Source organism: Chrysemys picta, chromosome 8, assembly GCF_011386835.1.
Source record: "Chrysemys picta bellii isolate R12L10 chromosome 8, ASM1138683v2, whole genome shotgun sequence".
NCBI classification, from domain to species: domain Eukaryota; kingdom Metazoa; phylum Chordata; order Testudines; family Emydidae; genus Chrysemys; species Chrysemys picta.
Genome location: NC_088798.1, coordinates 15783001 through 15799755, shown reverse-complemented (window position 1 = coordinate 15799755; position 16755 = coordinate 15783001). Strand labels below are relative to the sequence as shown.

General features: G+C 40.9%; 1 protein-coding gene across 1 annotated transcript; it reads left to right on the top strand.

Annotated features, from left to right (window-relative positions):
* The first annotated feature begins 211 nt into the window (after positions 1-211).
* CYP2J19 (cytochrome P450, family 2, subfamily J, polypeptide 19) lies at positions 212-15582 on the top strand. The gene is made up of 9 exons (XM_024104853.3): positions 212-606; positions 2200-2362; positions 3877-4017; positions 5304-5464; positions 8189-8365; positions 9498-9639; positions 10659-10846; positions 12358-12496; positions 13393-15582. The coding sequence occupies exons 1-9, from the start codon at positions 400-402 to the stop codon at positions 13569-13571; spliced, it is 1497 nt and encodes a 498-aa protein (XP_023960621.2). The 5' UTR covers positions 212-399; the 3' UTR covers positions 13572-15582.
* Positions 15583-16755: the final 1173 nt, after the last annotated feature.

The following is a 16755-nucleotide window of genomic DNA, read 5'->3' as shown; positions in this document are numbered from 1 at the left end:
AAGCCTGCTTATGTTTAGCTGAATAATCGGGATTTTATTTGCCGTGACAGAGCCATTTTTGCCGCCCCAAGCAAAAAAAAAAAAAAAAGCCGCTTGGACTCTGCTTTCCGAACTGCCGAAGCAAAAAAAAAAAAAAAAACCAACCAATGGGCCACCCCAGGCACGTGCTTTATCTGCTGGTGCCTGGAGCCGGCCCTGCCTGCTTATTTTGTGAGCATTCTGACAAAGGACGTTCGTGAGAAAGCAGCACTCCCTTGGCAAGTCCTGCCAACCAGGCCATTATTGGCATCTTAGCCAGTATACTTTACTCACCTCGACCTCCCATCTCAGCAAGACTAGACAAGGGTCAGAGCCCAGGTCCCTTTGGGGATTAAAAAAATCTGTCCTTTGACAGTCAAGATGCAGCTGCGCTTGTGGTTCATTTTAACTTCCCTTTGGGAAAAGATGACTGCTCAGACTCTCTTCGTCATTCTGGTTGTGCTTCTTTTGATTGTTGATCATGTGAAAAAGAGACGTCCCAAGAATTTTCCTCCTGGGCCACTACTTTTTCCTTTCGTTGGCACTGTGGTGGACTTTAAGCAACCCATCCATCTCGCTCTGCAGAAGGTAAGAGCCTGACTGAGATTTATCGTATTAATGCTTTGCACGTACGGAGCGTGTTCTGTAGCAGACCCTTGGAAATGCTTTACAGACAGTAAGCCTTACAACAGCCTGTGATGTAGGTAACTGTTACTGGACCTCCCTGGGTGCAGAAGGGACCTAAATGCAACAGAACTCCAGCAGAGAGGGTGTTTACAGGCTGACCCCATCCCACCTCTGCCTCTCTGTGGTATCACGGAAGGGCTGAGCCAGATTGGGGAAGGGACGATAGGTGATTGGTGGATCCACAGCTATGCAGACTTATGAAGAGCCTTTGTCCATTTACTTTGCCTTTGTTCTGGTGTCCAGGATTTGTCCCATTCCATCTATTTTACAGATGGAAAAACTAAGGCACAAAGAAGTTAAGTGCCCATGTGACTTGACCAGGGTCACACAGAGAAGCAGTGGCAGAGCCAGGAATAGCATCCAAGAGTCCTAACTGCCGGTGAAGTCAGTGGTGCTATGACTATTGACACCAGCTGAGGATCTTCCCCCCAAAAAGTGGAGGAGGGGGCTTACCCTCCATTCTAACTGGCTGGGCAAAGTAACATCCCTCCAGGGTCTGGCTTGTTTTCTTTTGCTATTACTTTAAAATGTGCCTTCACTTGTGTTGCAACCAGCCTAGGCCTGGGTGCTGTTCTCACAGGCTCCCATTCCTCTTCAGTGAAGCCTGGGGGAACTTGGGAAACACTTATTGGGAGTGCGACATGCCTGGTAGCTTTAAGTCATCAAAATAACAATTACACTTGTAACACAAGGGCCCTTTATAATTCCTTGTACTCATTTTGCTGGGCCGAAGAAGGAGCCTACAAATAACAAAGACATCCCTTTCGGGCAAAGCGTTAAGGGCATTATCAATGCTTTTAGGCCTCTGATTTGTCCTCTTCTTCCCACTCAGCACTGTTATAATCTCATGGAGAAAACATTCCTGATCCTAAATGGCAACGGTATCTTCCATTCCTGGGAAAAGAGAACATGTGGGACCAAAAGCTAATGTTCAATGAAGGAGGTATTAACCTGCTGAGGAAGATAAGGGCTGACCTAAACATTAAGCACAGTCTGACTCTGATTGGTGGTGGCAGGTGTCTTAAACCCTGTCCATACAGACACTATATGCACACATTGGTAAGGGAATGTGCCATGGAGAATCCAGGCCTTGGCAGATGCTGCATAAGCCAATATGCAAAGTTCAAGTTCTAACCGCCTAGGATTAGTTCTACGTGTGTAAAAGTTGGGGCGGGGGGAGGGCAATGGCGATGATGAGGAACCATTATAATGGAGTTGATCTTTTTTTGATGACAACTTTGGCCCAACATTGGTCCCATATGTGACCTAACATTCTAGGAGGACCATCTGGATCATCCTCTAGCATTAGTGTTCCAGTGTGAAAGAGTCATGTTGAAGTTATACAGAGCAGAGCTTTAGGCGATGCCTATGGTCAGCTTGCTAAGAAGACATCTCTCCTACACTACAGCTTGCCAGTATTTTTGTACCATCTCCATCCTTCCAGTGGTTAGTTTGACACAGAAGGTAACTAAATCAGAGGAATGTGTCTTTCAGCTTATTGGCCGTTATGGCAACATTTTCAGTGTGCAGTTTGGAAATCTGACATTTGTGGTGGTCAACGGATACCAATTAGTGAAGGAAGCTCTTGTCCATCAAGCTGAAGTATTTGCAGATCGACCACATATACCACTTCTGCGTGAAATTTTTAAAGGCCTAGGTGAGTTCCCGTGATGTGGTTGTCATTGTTTGCTACTTTGCCTGATTGGCATCATGACCATTCAGTAAATAAACAAATAAATAAATAGGCTGAATTCTGCCCTTGGCTACAATCCCAGCAACTTTAACTGGGATTCACAGATGCACAGGAGAGCTGGAATTGTTCCAATGTTTCTAAATCTCAATGGGGAAATATTCTTTTTCTCTCTCTCTCTCTCTTTCTCTGAAAGATTGGGAGATGGGATCGTTCTGACTGGTTTCACTGAATTTAACATGAGAGATAATATGGAGTGTAAACAGCTCCTTCCTACTTGGGTCAGCTGGACACCATAACATATAAAGCACTTTTGCTGAATAGGGCCCAGACACAGCTGCCACTGAAGATAATGGGAGTCTGTCAGTACAAACGGAGTGTCTGATTCTGCTGCCTATACTCAGACTGAGTAGTACTTACAGGAGGAGTCCACTAAGGTCAATGGGACTGCTCACACAAACAGCTACTACTCAGTGTGAGTGAGGCTGGTGCAATCAGGCCATTAGTAATCACCTCAGCATTCGGCCCAAATATCCTAGAATCTGTTTATACCTGGGGATCTATTAAGCTGAAAGGAGCTAAATAAATGCAAGGGGCCAGACACATTTCAAGAGTTTCACCGGAGATGGGACATTGGGAGGGGTGGCCAGAGCTCTGAGGTGGCGCCGAGCATTCTTTCTCTCAGGTGTTTGGCTGGCTGGTTCTTGCTCACATGCTCAGAATCTAACTGATTGCCTATCTGGGGTCTGGAAAGAATTTTCCCCCAGGTCAGATTGGCAGTCACCATGGGTTGGGTTTTGGTTTGTGTTTTTTTGCTTCCTTCTAACGCATGTGGGTGTAGGTCACTTGCCAAGGTTTTGTGGGTATATCTCACTGAATCATTTCCCTGCCATTGCAAGGACTGGTCCCCCTCTGTCCCTCCTATAGCACAGAACAGTCTAGTCTCCTGTGGACTGCAATACTTTGGTCTCTTTCAGTTGTTGGGTGGTCTTGGTGGACTGTGATATACAGGAGGTCAGGCTAGATGATCTAGAGGTTATCTCTTTGGAGTGTGGATTTTTCACATCCCGGAGAGATGTTTTTAGCTCCACTGATGTAAGTTTTCTGTGTAGACCAGCCTCTGTGACTTTTTTTTTTATTCCCCCCATTACTTTTCTCTCCTCCAGCTGCACGCAGCACCGCAGCTGAAGCTTACAAAGAAAATCACATCCCACATGCAGGTCTCCCAACACTGTAATAGTACTAACAGTAAACTATTTGTGCTTACCCCTTTTATTCACACAAAGCACAAGAGAAAAGGGGGAAAAGGCAGATTAAAGCAAATCTATAAAGCTAGCTCCTGAGTGTAAGCTGATTTCTTTTGGGTTTTAATTCCCATGCAAAAATGTAATTTAAAAATAAGGTGTTTTTTTTAATATTCTAAATCATTTTTAAACTGTTTCCTGCATACGGCAAAACATATCATGTTTTTTTCACTGCAGGGCTGATATCATCAAATGGACATATCTGGAGGCAACAAAGAAAATTTGTTTTATCAGCTCTGAAAAGCATTGGCGTAAGCTTTGAAGAACGAATACAGGAAGAGAGCAGATATCTTACTGAAGCAATAGAGGAAGAGAAGGGTAAGAAATGAACTTACATTTTATCCTAAGATTCTAGCTATGCTTTTCTCAGGACAATCACACAGACATCTTGATCAGCCCCCTTGATCAGCGCCAACCCTACCCATGGTCTTTGGTGAGCCTAGGCCAGAAACAACTGGAATGGTTGTGACTCGTAAATATATGCACCATGATGGCACCAGTGAAAGGAATAAACATAGGAAAATAGAAATTGCCATATGAGATCAAGACCAGGGCTCTATCTACTCTGATAGCCTATCTCCGAAAGTGGCCAGCACAAGATGCTTCAGAAGGAAGTGCAAAGAGGTCCATAATGGACAATTGTGCAATAATCTGCCCATACCAGAGGTTTATCTATTATTTTCTTTTTATTATTTTTATTATGATAGGGCCTAGGAGCTCCAATCAAGAATCAAGGCTTCTTTGTGCTAGAGAATATGTTTTATATGTACTGGGAAAATAAACATAAGAGATTTCAATAGTATTTGGATAAATAACAGAATAGCGCATGCAATGCATGATGTAATCCTTATTTTAAAAAAGCACATGATTTATATGTATTATATTATCAAATAATGGATTTTTAAGCAGCCATCCAGACTTGTTATCCTCCCATAACTTTCTATTTGTCTTTTATAATTACAGGTATATAGGCATGCCAAGAAATCCATTCCTGTGGTTTTTGTGGAATACAGTTAGTATGCAATGTGTAGAGGAGAGCTAATCTTTAAAGGGATGCAGTCTGGTTGTTTAGGACCAATAAGAAAATGTTATTAAAATGTACAAAACCTAAGACTATATTAATATTATAAATGTTTTCCTGGATACTTTAGTTGGGTTTCCCATGCAATATTTAAAACCCAGACGTGTTAGCTTTGTGCTAGTGCACAAAAGTTGAAAGTGAAATTGACTAGAAACTGACTATAGAACTGTTAGAAAATAAGAATATTTAGACCTTATGTAGAGCTTTTCCATATGTAGATGTTAATATGCTTTCAGTGGATGAGTAAGCAAATATTAACCCCATTTAACAGATGGGAATCTGAAGTCCACAGAGGTTCAGTGGATTGCCCCAGGTGCTAACAAGCCAGTGTAAAGCTAGAAATAGGACCCAGGGTTCCCTATTCATTTGCCACACTGAATGTAGCACAAAACCAAAACAGTATAAGTGGTGAAAAGTAAATTGGATTTAAAATAATATTTCAGTTTTAAGAATCTAGGGTGGTATTATTACACTAGTCTGGAATGTTTATAAACTGACACTGTCCCTATATTTTCTCCTCCAGGGCAACCATTTGACCCTCATTATAAAATTAATAGTGCTGTTTCAAATATTATCTGTTCCATCACTTTTGGGGAGCGCTTTGAATACCATGACAGTCAATTCCAAGAATTACTGCATTTGCTTGCTGAGACATTACTCCTCATAGGAAATTTTTGGGGCCAGGTAAAGCTGGTTTGTTTTTTGACTTCAGACACCTGAAAAGTAAAGTAGTTAGAGTGAGAACAGAATCAAGAGAGGTGAATCTAACTTTTCCTATGTAAAAAAGTATAATGCTATATGGGAAATGACCATGTATTCCTTCACGTGAGTATCGCTTCCTTAATTCTGATTTTTATTAGGGCTGTCGATGAATCGGTTAACTCACATGATTAACTCAGAAAAATTAATTGCGATTAAGAAAATTAATCATGATTAATCGCAGTTTTAATTGCACTGTTAAACAATGGAATACCAATTGAAATTTACTAAATATTTTAGATGTTTTTCTACATTTTCAAATATATTGATTTCAATTACAACACAAAACACAAAGTGTACAAAGTGTACAGTGCTCACTTTATATTTATTTTTATTACAAATATTTGTACTGCAAAAATGATAAAAGAAATAGTATTTTTCAGTTCACCTCATACAATGCCATAATGCAATCTCTTAATCGTGAATGTGTAACTTACAAATATAGATTTTTTTATTGCATGACTGCACTCAAAAACAAAACAATGTAAAACTTTAGCACCTACAAGTCCACTCAGTCCTAATTCTTGTTCAGCAAATCACTAAGACAAACAAGTTTGTTTACATTTACAGGAGATCCTGCTGCCAGCTTTTTATTTACAATGTCAACTGAATGTGATAACAGATATTTGCATGGCACTTTTGTAGCCAGCATTGCAAGGTATTTATGTGCCAGATATGCTAAACGTTCGTATGCCCCTTCATGCTTCGGCCACCATTCCAGAGGACATGCTTCCATGCCAATGATGCTCATTAAAAAAAAATGGGTTAATTAAATTTGTGACTGAACTCCTTGGGGGAGAATAGTATGTCTCCTGCTCTGTTTTACCCGCATTCTGCCATATATTTCATATTATAGGAGTCTTGGGTGATGACTCAGCACATGTTGTTCATTTTAAGAACACTTTCACGGCAGATTTGACAAAACGCAAAGAAGGTACCAATGTGAGATTTCTAAAGATCACTACAGCACTCGACCCAAGATTTAAGAATCTGAAGTGCCTTCCAAAATCTGATAGGAACGAGGTGTGGAGCATGCTTTCAGTAGTCTTAAAAGAGCAACACTCCAATGCGGAAACTACAGAACCCGAACCACCAAAAAAGAAAATCAACCTTCTGCTGGTGGCATCTGACTCAGATGATGAAAATGATCATGCGTTGGTCTGCACTGCTTTGGATCGTTACTGAGCAGAACCTGTCATTAGAATGGATGCATATCCTCTGGAATGGTGGTTGAGGCGTGAAGGGACATATGAATCTTTAACGGATCTGGCACGTAAATATCTCGCGATGCCGGCTACAACAGTGCCATGTGAACACCTGTTCTCACTTTCAGGTGACACTGTAAACAAGAAGCAGGCAGCATTATCTCCTGCAAATGTAAACAAACTTTTTGTTTGAGTGACTGACAGCAAGAAATAGGACTGAGTGGACTTGTAGGCTCAAAAGTTTTACACTGTTTTATTTTTGAATGCAGGTATTTTTTGTACATAATTCGACATTTGTAAATTCAACTTTTATGATAAAGAGATTGCATTACAGTACCTATATAGGTGAATTGAAAAATTACTATTTCTTTTGTTTTTTACAGCACAAATATTTGTAATCAAAAATAAATATAAAGTGAGCACTGTATACTTTGTGTTTTGTGTTGTAATTGAAATCAATATATTTGAAAATGTAGAAAACATCCAAAAATATTTAAATAATTATTGTTTAACAATGCAATTAATCACGATTAATTTTTTATATCGCTTCACAGCCCTAGTTTTCACATAAAATCCCACACTTTGATAATATGGTGTGGGTGCTAGAAAGACAGAAAGAAACCACCAAGTATGATGTTTTTTTCACATCCAAGCCACATGAAAACACAAATGTGTGGTCATGATACAAATCCTGTATCAAGTCAGGTTCATTTAAAAGGTTTATCAATAGATGTATCTGGGAAATTTCATAAACTTCTACAGTTTCTATGGAAAATGGACAAAATTATCCTTAAAATTTTCTGCTGATTTCCCCTCCCCCCCCCCCCCCAGTTTTTAACCAGCTTTATTTGTGAATCATACTGGGGATGACCATAGCACTTACCTACCTCACAGAGGTGTTGTGATAATAAATACATTTAAGACTGTGATTGAGATCTATTGATGAAAAGCACTCTACAAGAACTAGACATTAATTATTATTATTTGTTAGTGGGCTGGCCTGAGTTTCCAGATCTATAACCAGATCAGGCCAATACTGACTGATTTGGAGTTTAACCGTGAATAGATTATGCAGTTCTGCACAATGTGGGTCAGACTCTGATCTCAGTTACATCTGTAGAACTCCACGGTCAATTGATTTATTATTCTGGGTCTACACCATGAGACTCTGGTTGGTTTTTTTTAAGCTTTTGTTTCAGATTAAGGGACTTTATTGGCCAGCATGAGTTCTAAAAAAATAAACTTTTATTATCAGAAAACAGTGGGCCTGAATCACACCAATTTCACACCAGTGTAACTCCATTAACTTCAGTGGAATAACTCCTGATTTGTACTGGTGTAAATGTTTGGAGGATCAGGCTAATCCTAGATGTGTTACACTGTAATAGATTTTTTCTTGATCTAAGAGGTGTTAATTTGTCCTGTTCATCTTACATCTTAACAGCTGTATAATGCTTTCCCCTGGCTAATGAGGTGGGTCCCAGGGCCCCATAATAAAATTTTCAAACATTGGAAGAAACTTAAATATTTTGTGAATGGAGTGATTGCAAAGCACAAGGAGGACTTGAATTCATCTGAAACCCGAGACTTCATTGACTGTTATCTGAAGGAAATAGAAAAGGTAAGAGGACAACGAGGACCAACAATTTACTGTGCAACAGAAAGAAATCAATAGACAACACTCAGAATTTAGATACTAGCTGCTCAGACAAACTATCTGGAGGTGTGTATGTCATTCAGATTTTGCCATTCTAAATTGCCTGGTGCTCACTTTTAGGGCAAAACTTTCTAACAGAAGCTGTTTGAATGGATAGTTATTTTTCATTTAAAAGTACTTAAAATGGAGAGAAAGCTCAGCTTATGTGCAGCATGCTGTTTTAAAGCACTTGGAAGGTCACTTAATCTAACATCTATGAGATTTCTCAAAGACATTTTTTTAAGGAAATTTAACATTAAAAAATGCAGTCCTTGATTTGCCAAAAGTCACTGCCCTGCCATACTGCATATGGGATTTTCAAAATGGTCTAGGGGATTTAAGAACGTATCCCAAACTAATGAATGTAAATCAGAGGCCCAGTCCTGAAACTCTGATGGACATGAGTAATATCAAAGACATCAATAGGACTGTTCAACTGAATATGGTTTTCTAACATGACTATGATTTACAAGATTGCAACGCAGAAGGAATGGCGGGTGGGTGTGGGGTGCTAAGGTGCATTTAAGTCATCTTTGCACCCTCCTCCTCTAGGTGCCAGAAAGGCCCCCGGAGTAACTTTGACAGCCCCGGGGGCCTAAGTTACAGCAGCCTTCCTGGGTGGCTCTATGGGCCGCAGCACTGAACCGACTGCCTCATGCTGTGGTTCTGCTCCTGACACATTTCCTGCCCTGGGATTAGGAAAGCAGTCCTGGGAAGACAGCCTGACAACCATCTGTCCCATTGCCTCTATTGGGGGGATCCTCCTCCAGGTGTCACCAGGGCTTTTGGGGCCCCCTGCTTTGACCTTCTTACCCCAAGTAAAGGGGCTGGCAGTGGGGTGCAGTTCTCACCCTAGATATATGAAAAAGCCAAGACTGAGGTTTCCGAGGTAGTGTAGTAGATTAGACACACATCTTCTCTTAATTTAACAATGACATCAATTTGGGGAGGCCTTAGGTTTTCTTTTGGGGGGGATAATTTGCCTGTCCATGCGATAAAGATGGGTTTTTACCACATATAACTAATATATATATATTTCCACTTACATTTTTTAAAGTCTAAAGATGATTCCATCTCTTATTTCAATGAGGAAAATCTACTGTGTTCCACACTGGATCTGTTTTTAACTGGGACCGAAACATCTGCCACAACCATACGCTGGGCTCTGCTCTACATGGCAGTGTATCCCAAAATTCAAGGTAGATTTTTGTAATGGTTTAAAATTGAAATTGTCCTTCCTTCATTTCAGTTTATTCCCTAGAGGTCTGATCCAAAGCCAACTGAAGCCAGTGGAATTCTTCCCACTCACTTCTGTGAGCTTTGAATCAGGCCTTATGTTCTGCCCTTAAATTCCTTAGTGAGCCCCAGTAGCTGAAAGATTGGCTTTCTCACTTCCCTGGGAATAGCACTGAGAACAACAAATGAAGGCTTATTGTACTGGCTAGATCTGAGCTTCAGCACTGGAAATCCTCAAGCTAGTGGTGTCTTTGCAGTTCCAAGTGCAAAGGTCACTGCAGAATAACCACCACAACTATGAGAGGGAAAGGACTGTCTAGTAGTAAATGCACAGAACTGGAAGTCCTGGGAACTGACTTCTTCTTGGCTTTGCATTGACTTCATGTGTGACCTTGGACAAGTCACTTCACCTCTCTGCATTAGTTTCCCTATCTGTAAAATGGGAATAATGATTCTTAGCTACCTCACTGGGGTAATGTGATGCTTAATTAATTAATTAATATTGAAAGGCATACTGAAATCTTGAGATAGAAAGTTCTATAAATGTATGATGATTTATTATTAATTGGCACTTTTTCTCACAGCCTCCGCAGACATCCCAATGACAGAGTGGTCATGAAAAATGAAGGCCTGACCCCAAATCCATTGAAGTCAGTGGAAAGACTCCCATTGACTTCAATGGGCTTTGAGCCAGGTCCTGACTTACCTTCCACCACTTGAGGTCTAGAGCTAATTCCTTGCAGGCATGGTCAAGGCAGGTTGGCAAGGCAATGCGAGGGAGCCTTGCACTGCTATTGCCGATGCTGTACCTTTCTGTGACTACGCACAGCATTTACGTCCAGGATTTGAAAGGCGGCACCTGTCACTCAAAGCACTTTAAAAATAAAAATGCAGATGAAAATCTGAACAATTGAAGGCTCTCTAAATAGAAAACTGCTCCTCCTTGTCATAACTGTTAACGTGGCTATTGGCTTCTTTTCAGAGAAAGTGCAAACAGAAATTGACACAGTGATTGGCCAGTCCCGGCAACCAATGATGGATGACAAAGAGAATATGCCGTATACCAACGCAGTCCTCAATGAAGTACAAAGGATGGGCAACGTAGTACCTATAAATGTGCCCAGAATGGCAACCAGTGACACTACACTGGCAGGATTCCATTTGCCAAAAGTAACCTGAAAGGAAACTAAGCCTTCCTTTATTCTTCTGTTGGTTTGATGTTAGATCTAACTTTGAATTCTTTTATGGCAAATCTCATATAATTTAAAAGGGGGTGAAATCATTAGGCTCCAATAGCAATTTGACAGAGTACTTTAGAAATGTCTCTAAAAACTAAAAGAATTTAATAGAGATTGGTATCATTTTCATGACTTTTAAAATCCATCCTATAGAATTCTATAGCAGTAATATAATTCTTCATTACATTATATATGATGGATCTAAAATTCCATAGACAAATTATAATTTTCTATTAAGTTCTACAGAAGTTCTCTATAAAGGTAAATTTTCTGGAGAAAGGAACTATCTAAAAAGGGCTTCATTCTCATTTTACAAAAAATTAAAATATTCATTTAATTCCTTGATTTTTTTCTGTGCACTGCACAGACTTCAGTTTTGGTGTTAAGAAAAATACAATCTAGGGTAATTTCATGAATTATATGAAACTGAGACCCAGAGACCATGGGAGCCAATAGGAAGAGGACATAGAGTTTTGATATGTTAGGCTTAAGTGTCTTAGGAAACTCCGCTATGATAAATAAATAGCACTAATTAAAAGCTAGTTTTTAGCAGCACACACACAAGCACCAAGCTCTCATTATGACAGTAAATATCAAACAGCCTGTTATTTCTTACATCTAACATGATCAGTTGCCTCATGGAGAGAGCTGACTTCTTAATGTTTGTACAATCAATCCTATAACTTGACTGCAGTGTTTGCCCCTCTTTGGTGGAGGGTGGGAAGTTTCTTGTTATATGGTAGCAATTTTAGCTAGCTGGGAAAAAAAGAAAGAAAAAGCACAGGTGAAGCAAGTTTTAGTTTAAAACCTTATGTACACACAGAAATTGAACTAGTTTAAAATCAATTTGAAAAGTTAAACTGATACAAACTCCTGTGTGGACACACTTTTATTGGTTTTAAACTGGATTCTGTTGGTTTAGCTGTACTAACATAATTGTAATTTATTGACACAAGCCAAACCAATAAAAACCAGACTGCAAACGAACAAAAAGTGTCTGTGCAGGGTGTTGCACTGGTTTAATGAAGGCCTTGTCTATACAAGGCAGTACAGGAAAATTAATCTGCATTAACTAAATGGGTGAATTTGAAGTGGATTAGCACTAAATCCCTAAATCCCTGTGTGAACACTGTTATTAAACTGAATGAAATCCACTTTAATTCTGAATTAGTGCATTTACTCAGGGGTTTAAGTAATTTAACTAGTCCACTTCAAATTCATACCTTTAGTTAATTTGGATTAATTTTCTTGGATGTCCTTGTATAGACAAACCTTAAATTGTTAAAGAAACACACCTTTAATTAAACCAATTCCACTGTGTGTGTAGATCAGGTCTAAGAGAAGTAATAAAATAGTTTTAAAAACAAAATGGCTCAATATGTAACCTTTGAGCATGCTCACCAACTTGTTTTTAGTTCCCATTCTCCTCCTCTCCTTTTGCAGGGTACCACTTTGATCCCCAGTTTGACATCAATAATGTTCGACAAGAATGTGTGGGAAACTCCTGATACATTTAATCCTGAGCATTTCCTGGAAAATGGCCAGTTTAGGAAGCGGGAAGCCTTTCTGCCTTTTTCTGCAGGTGAGATCATGTGTGAGGGAATGTTTTTGCATGAAAAGGCCAATGTCATATTTTAAAAATAGATGAAGCTAGGAAGAGCCATCCCAGGACAGACCAATAGTCCATCTTGTCCAGCATTCTGTCTCTGACACTAGCCATTACCTGATGCTTCAGAGGAAAACTTAAATCCTGGTAATGGGCAGTACTAACCGGGCAACACCGTACCACAAAGGAAAATTCCCTCCTCACTCCATCTACCAATGCAGGCTTTTTTACTGTATTCATTAATAGTGTAAGTCAGCTGTTAACTGGTTTTCAGAGTTTGCCTCTAAGAACAATCTCCAACATTTTTATTAAGTGGTAAAGCTCTGAGGACAGTTCCCACAATCTTGTTGGAGAACATTCCCTCCCCACTGTCTACGAAGAGATGTCTCATGCAGGAGAATGTTCAATGGACATACGAGAGGAGGAAATATAGGGAAGAGGATATCTAGGAGCCATCATAACTCTAGCTAAGTACAAAGGATGATCATAAAGTCCTATTCAGCTTCTTATAGTGGGGATTTGTCTGTACAGTATTAGCTCAGAGGTAGTAGCAGACTCATAGTCCAGCCACTAGAGGGGTTCAAAGACCCACAGTGGTAATGTGGGTATAATTAGAGATGTCTAGAGCTCCTCTGAGACTATCAGTACATTTTATAATAATAATAGTCCCCAAATCTTACATAGCATTTTTTCATCTTAGAAAGAACATGGCAAACACCATAGTAATAGTACTGATTAAAGTAAGGCAATGGGCAAGTTTTTCAGGGAACTTACCATATGAGTGAATTTTTAATGAACAGAACTCTGTTTGCGATCACGTAACCCTGTAATTGTAGCAGTAATCCATCAGCTGCTCTTTCTTCCCCTTCCAGGAAAGCGGGTATGCCCTGGAGAGCAGCTGGCTAGAACAGAGCTGTTCATCTTCTTCACCACCCTTATTCAGAAATTCACATTCCGAGCTCCGGAGAACGTGGAGTTAAACTTTGAATTCACAATAAGCCTCACACGCTGTCCAAAGCCGTTCCAGATTTGTGCTGTTTCTCGCTGCTGAAGATCAGGAAGATTTTGTTGGTTTTGCTTCTCATTAAACACCTGCTTTTCATGCAGCAAAGCTCCCCTCCCTCCCCGTCCGCCCCATTACTTTAGTTTTCTCTATTATCATTTCCCCCCAAATTATTTTGTGCCAGGAGATTCCTAGCAACCAGATTATGGGTTGTGGGACATCTGGGCCCCTGAGGTTGCTCCGGGCAGCAGTAATGGGTATGTTACCTAGTGTACACTGCCCTTTGGTGGGAGTAGCCTGATTCTCCCTGAGGTCTGCCAAGGAATGGCTCTTACTTGATGCCCCTTGTCTCAAAGTGACAAGACAATGGGAACCACCACTTGATACCATTATGGCAGTGAAAGCACTCAGACACAGCTGGGAGCCTGGGACATGAAAGCAGCAGTTGGACTTGCCAGTGGTGGGAAATATGATTCTTAAACAATTGTGGAGGTGGATGGAGTTCACAAGTAGCACTAGAACCCAGATCTCCTAGATTTCAGGTTGGGTCAGGGATCTAGTCAAACCTTTGGCAGACTCTAGTCAGGGTTCCTGTATTACATTCCCAACCCTGCCACTGACGGGTATGGTAGCCTCTGATTTGGTGTAGCTGAATTGAGATGTCTCATCTTGGTAAAGCACTTCATTGGGTGACATGGAGGGCAAGTCAGAAAGGTAACTGAAAATGGGCACCCAAAAATTGAGGCCAAAATCAGAGGCCAGTTTTGAACATTTTGGCCTTATCCACTCTGGGCCTCTGTTAATCACCTTGAGAAATGGTTATATTACTAGCTATTACTAGACTCACACAAATGATGTCTGGTTAGATAATAGGGCTTTTTTTTCCTGTTGACATTCCATATTTTTTTGCAAAAAGTCAAATATCAAAATATTTTAGCCAAACCCAAAAAATGTTGCTGGAAAGCAGTAACGTTTCAACTTGGTAATGCTGCTGTGGTGTCTCATGGGAGTTTTAGTTCATGTAGCTCATGCTCCCATTCTCCTTTCTTGGCTGGACTCTCTGACTAAAATACATTTCTTATGATGTACCATGGTTTCCCCTCTTGGAGGAAGAGGCGATGCATCATGGAAGTCCCTAGTCATGGTGGCTCATGGGAAATGTAGCCTGGCCCATAAAGGAAAATGGAAACATGAGCCAGCCAAACTACAACTTCCACAATGCACTGCAGAAGCATATCCAACTCTAAATATTTTGGTTTTCAGGAGGGTTTTTTTTTTTAAATGAAAAATCAAAAATTTCCATGGAAAGCAGACACTTTCTGCAAAAAGTTCAGCTTAGTCAAACCCCCAAATTTTCCATAAAAAAATGAAATGCAAAATTTTCAATCAACCCAGTTGTGAAGCTTCATTAACAAATGCTTCCAAAGTGCGTGGGGAGTGCCATAGACTCCCAAGCCATTATATCCGTTAAAAAGTTAATTATAATTATATCTGGTCATTTGGGCATTATCCAAGGTTATGAGTATTTTACACTTAAATTATTTTTCAAAGTGTTATTTTTGTGAGCCCACTTCAAAAATCTGCTTCATTTAAGTTCAGTCTTGGCATGTCAGTCGTCCATGAGGAAATCGTGCCCCAAGGGTCGGTCCTGGGACCGGTTTTGTTTAATATCTTTATTAATGATCTGGAGGATGGTGTGGACTGTACTCTCAGCAAGTTTGCAGATGACACTAAACTGGGAGGCGTGGTAGATACGCTGGAGGGTAGGGATCAGATACAGAGGGACCTAGACAAATTCTATGAGTCTATGATTCTATGTTGCATTAGAGTTTTGTACTGAATTAATGATTATTCCTAAGCAAGGATGGTTATCCGTCTTTAAACACTGGAAATGCAACATTTCATTTACTATCTCATCGCTGTATGCAGAATAAATATGAAATTACAGTATGGTATAAACATAAACTATGCTTTGGCCATAGTCACGAGGATTATATGACAGCTGCACTCTTCCTGTGTGATTGAATTTCATTGTAAAAATGTAATATTGCAATTGTCTAACGAGGGAGCATTTATTCAAATAATAAAATGCACACTGAAAAAATAACAACTTCAAGAAATCAGTGACTTGGCATTGAGATAGTAGGTTTGAGATTTGGGTGTCCAATATAATCATGCTGACAAGACACTTCTTAGGGGGCTAATCAGAATTCAGTAGGTGAGCCCATAATAGAATGTGTCTGTCATCAAGAGCAAATGATGGTTGTAGGGGAAGGAAGTAGCAGTGGAGAGCCATAGCTCTGTCTGCAGACTTTGCAGTAGAAAATCAGAAGCAGGTGCAATTTCCTCTTTTGCTTTCTAGTGCTTCATCAATGGTCATTGTATCGCTGTTAAGGCTATGTTTTAGTCATGGGTATTTTTAGTAAAAGTCATGGACAGCTCATGGGCAGTAAACAAAAATTCATGGCTTGTGACCTGTCCATGACTCGAACTATATACCCGAATAAATCTTGGGGGCGGGCATCCCGGGGGTGCCACAGGTGCTGGGGGAGGGCGCCATGTGTGCTGCAGGGAGGGGGAGCAGACCCCCCCCCCCCCGATGCTGGGGCGGGGTGGATGGGTGGTGAGGTGCGGCCCGGGACCGGCGCAGGTGCTGAGGGGACAGATGGTGGGGCTGGCAGGCTCCCTACCTGGCTCCACGCCTCCCTACCTGGCTCCACGCCTCTCTGGAAGCAGCAACATCCCCCCTCCCCCAGCTCCTAGGCGGAGGTGTGGCCAGGCAGCTTTGCACTCTGCCTCCACCCTGAGCGCCAGCTCCACAGCTCCCATTGGCCGGGACTTGCGGCTAATGGGAGCTGCAGAGGCGGTGCCTGCAGGCGAAGGCAGCGCACATAGGGAATTCTTTGTTTCAACTCATTTAATTTCCACATCTTGCAGGAGCAAGGTTTTCACCCAACAGTGGTAGAGTAGCCCTCCTCATCTGCCGTGGATACCCTAAGATCATCATGAGGCATCTGCATAAGACGGAGGTAGTCGTGCAGAAGCCTTATGGTAATAATACCAAGCGTTTATAGAGTGACTTTTTTATCAGTAGATCCCAAAGCCCTTTACACAGGAAGTTAATGTCATTATTCCCCATTTTAAAGATGGGGAAACTGAGGCACATAGTGGGGAAGTGACTTGTATCCAGCAGGCCCGTGATAGAGCCAAAACTAGAACCCATGTTTCCTTT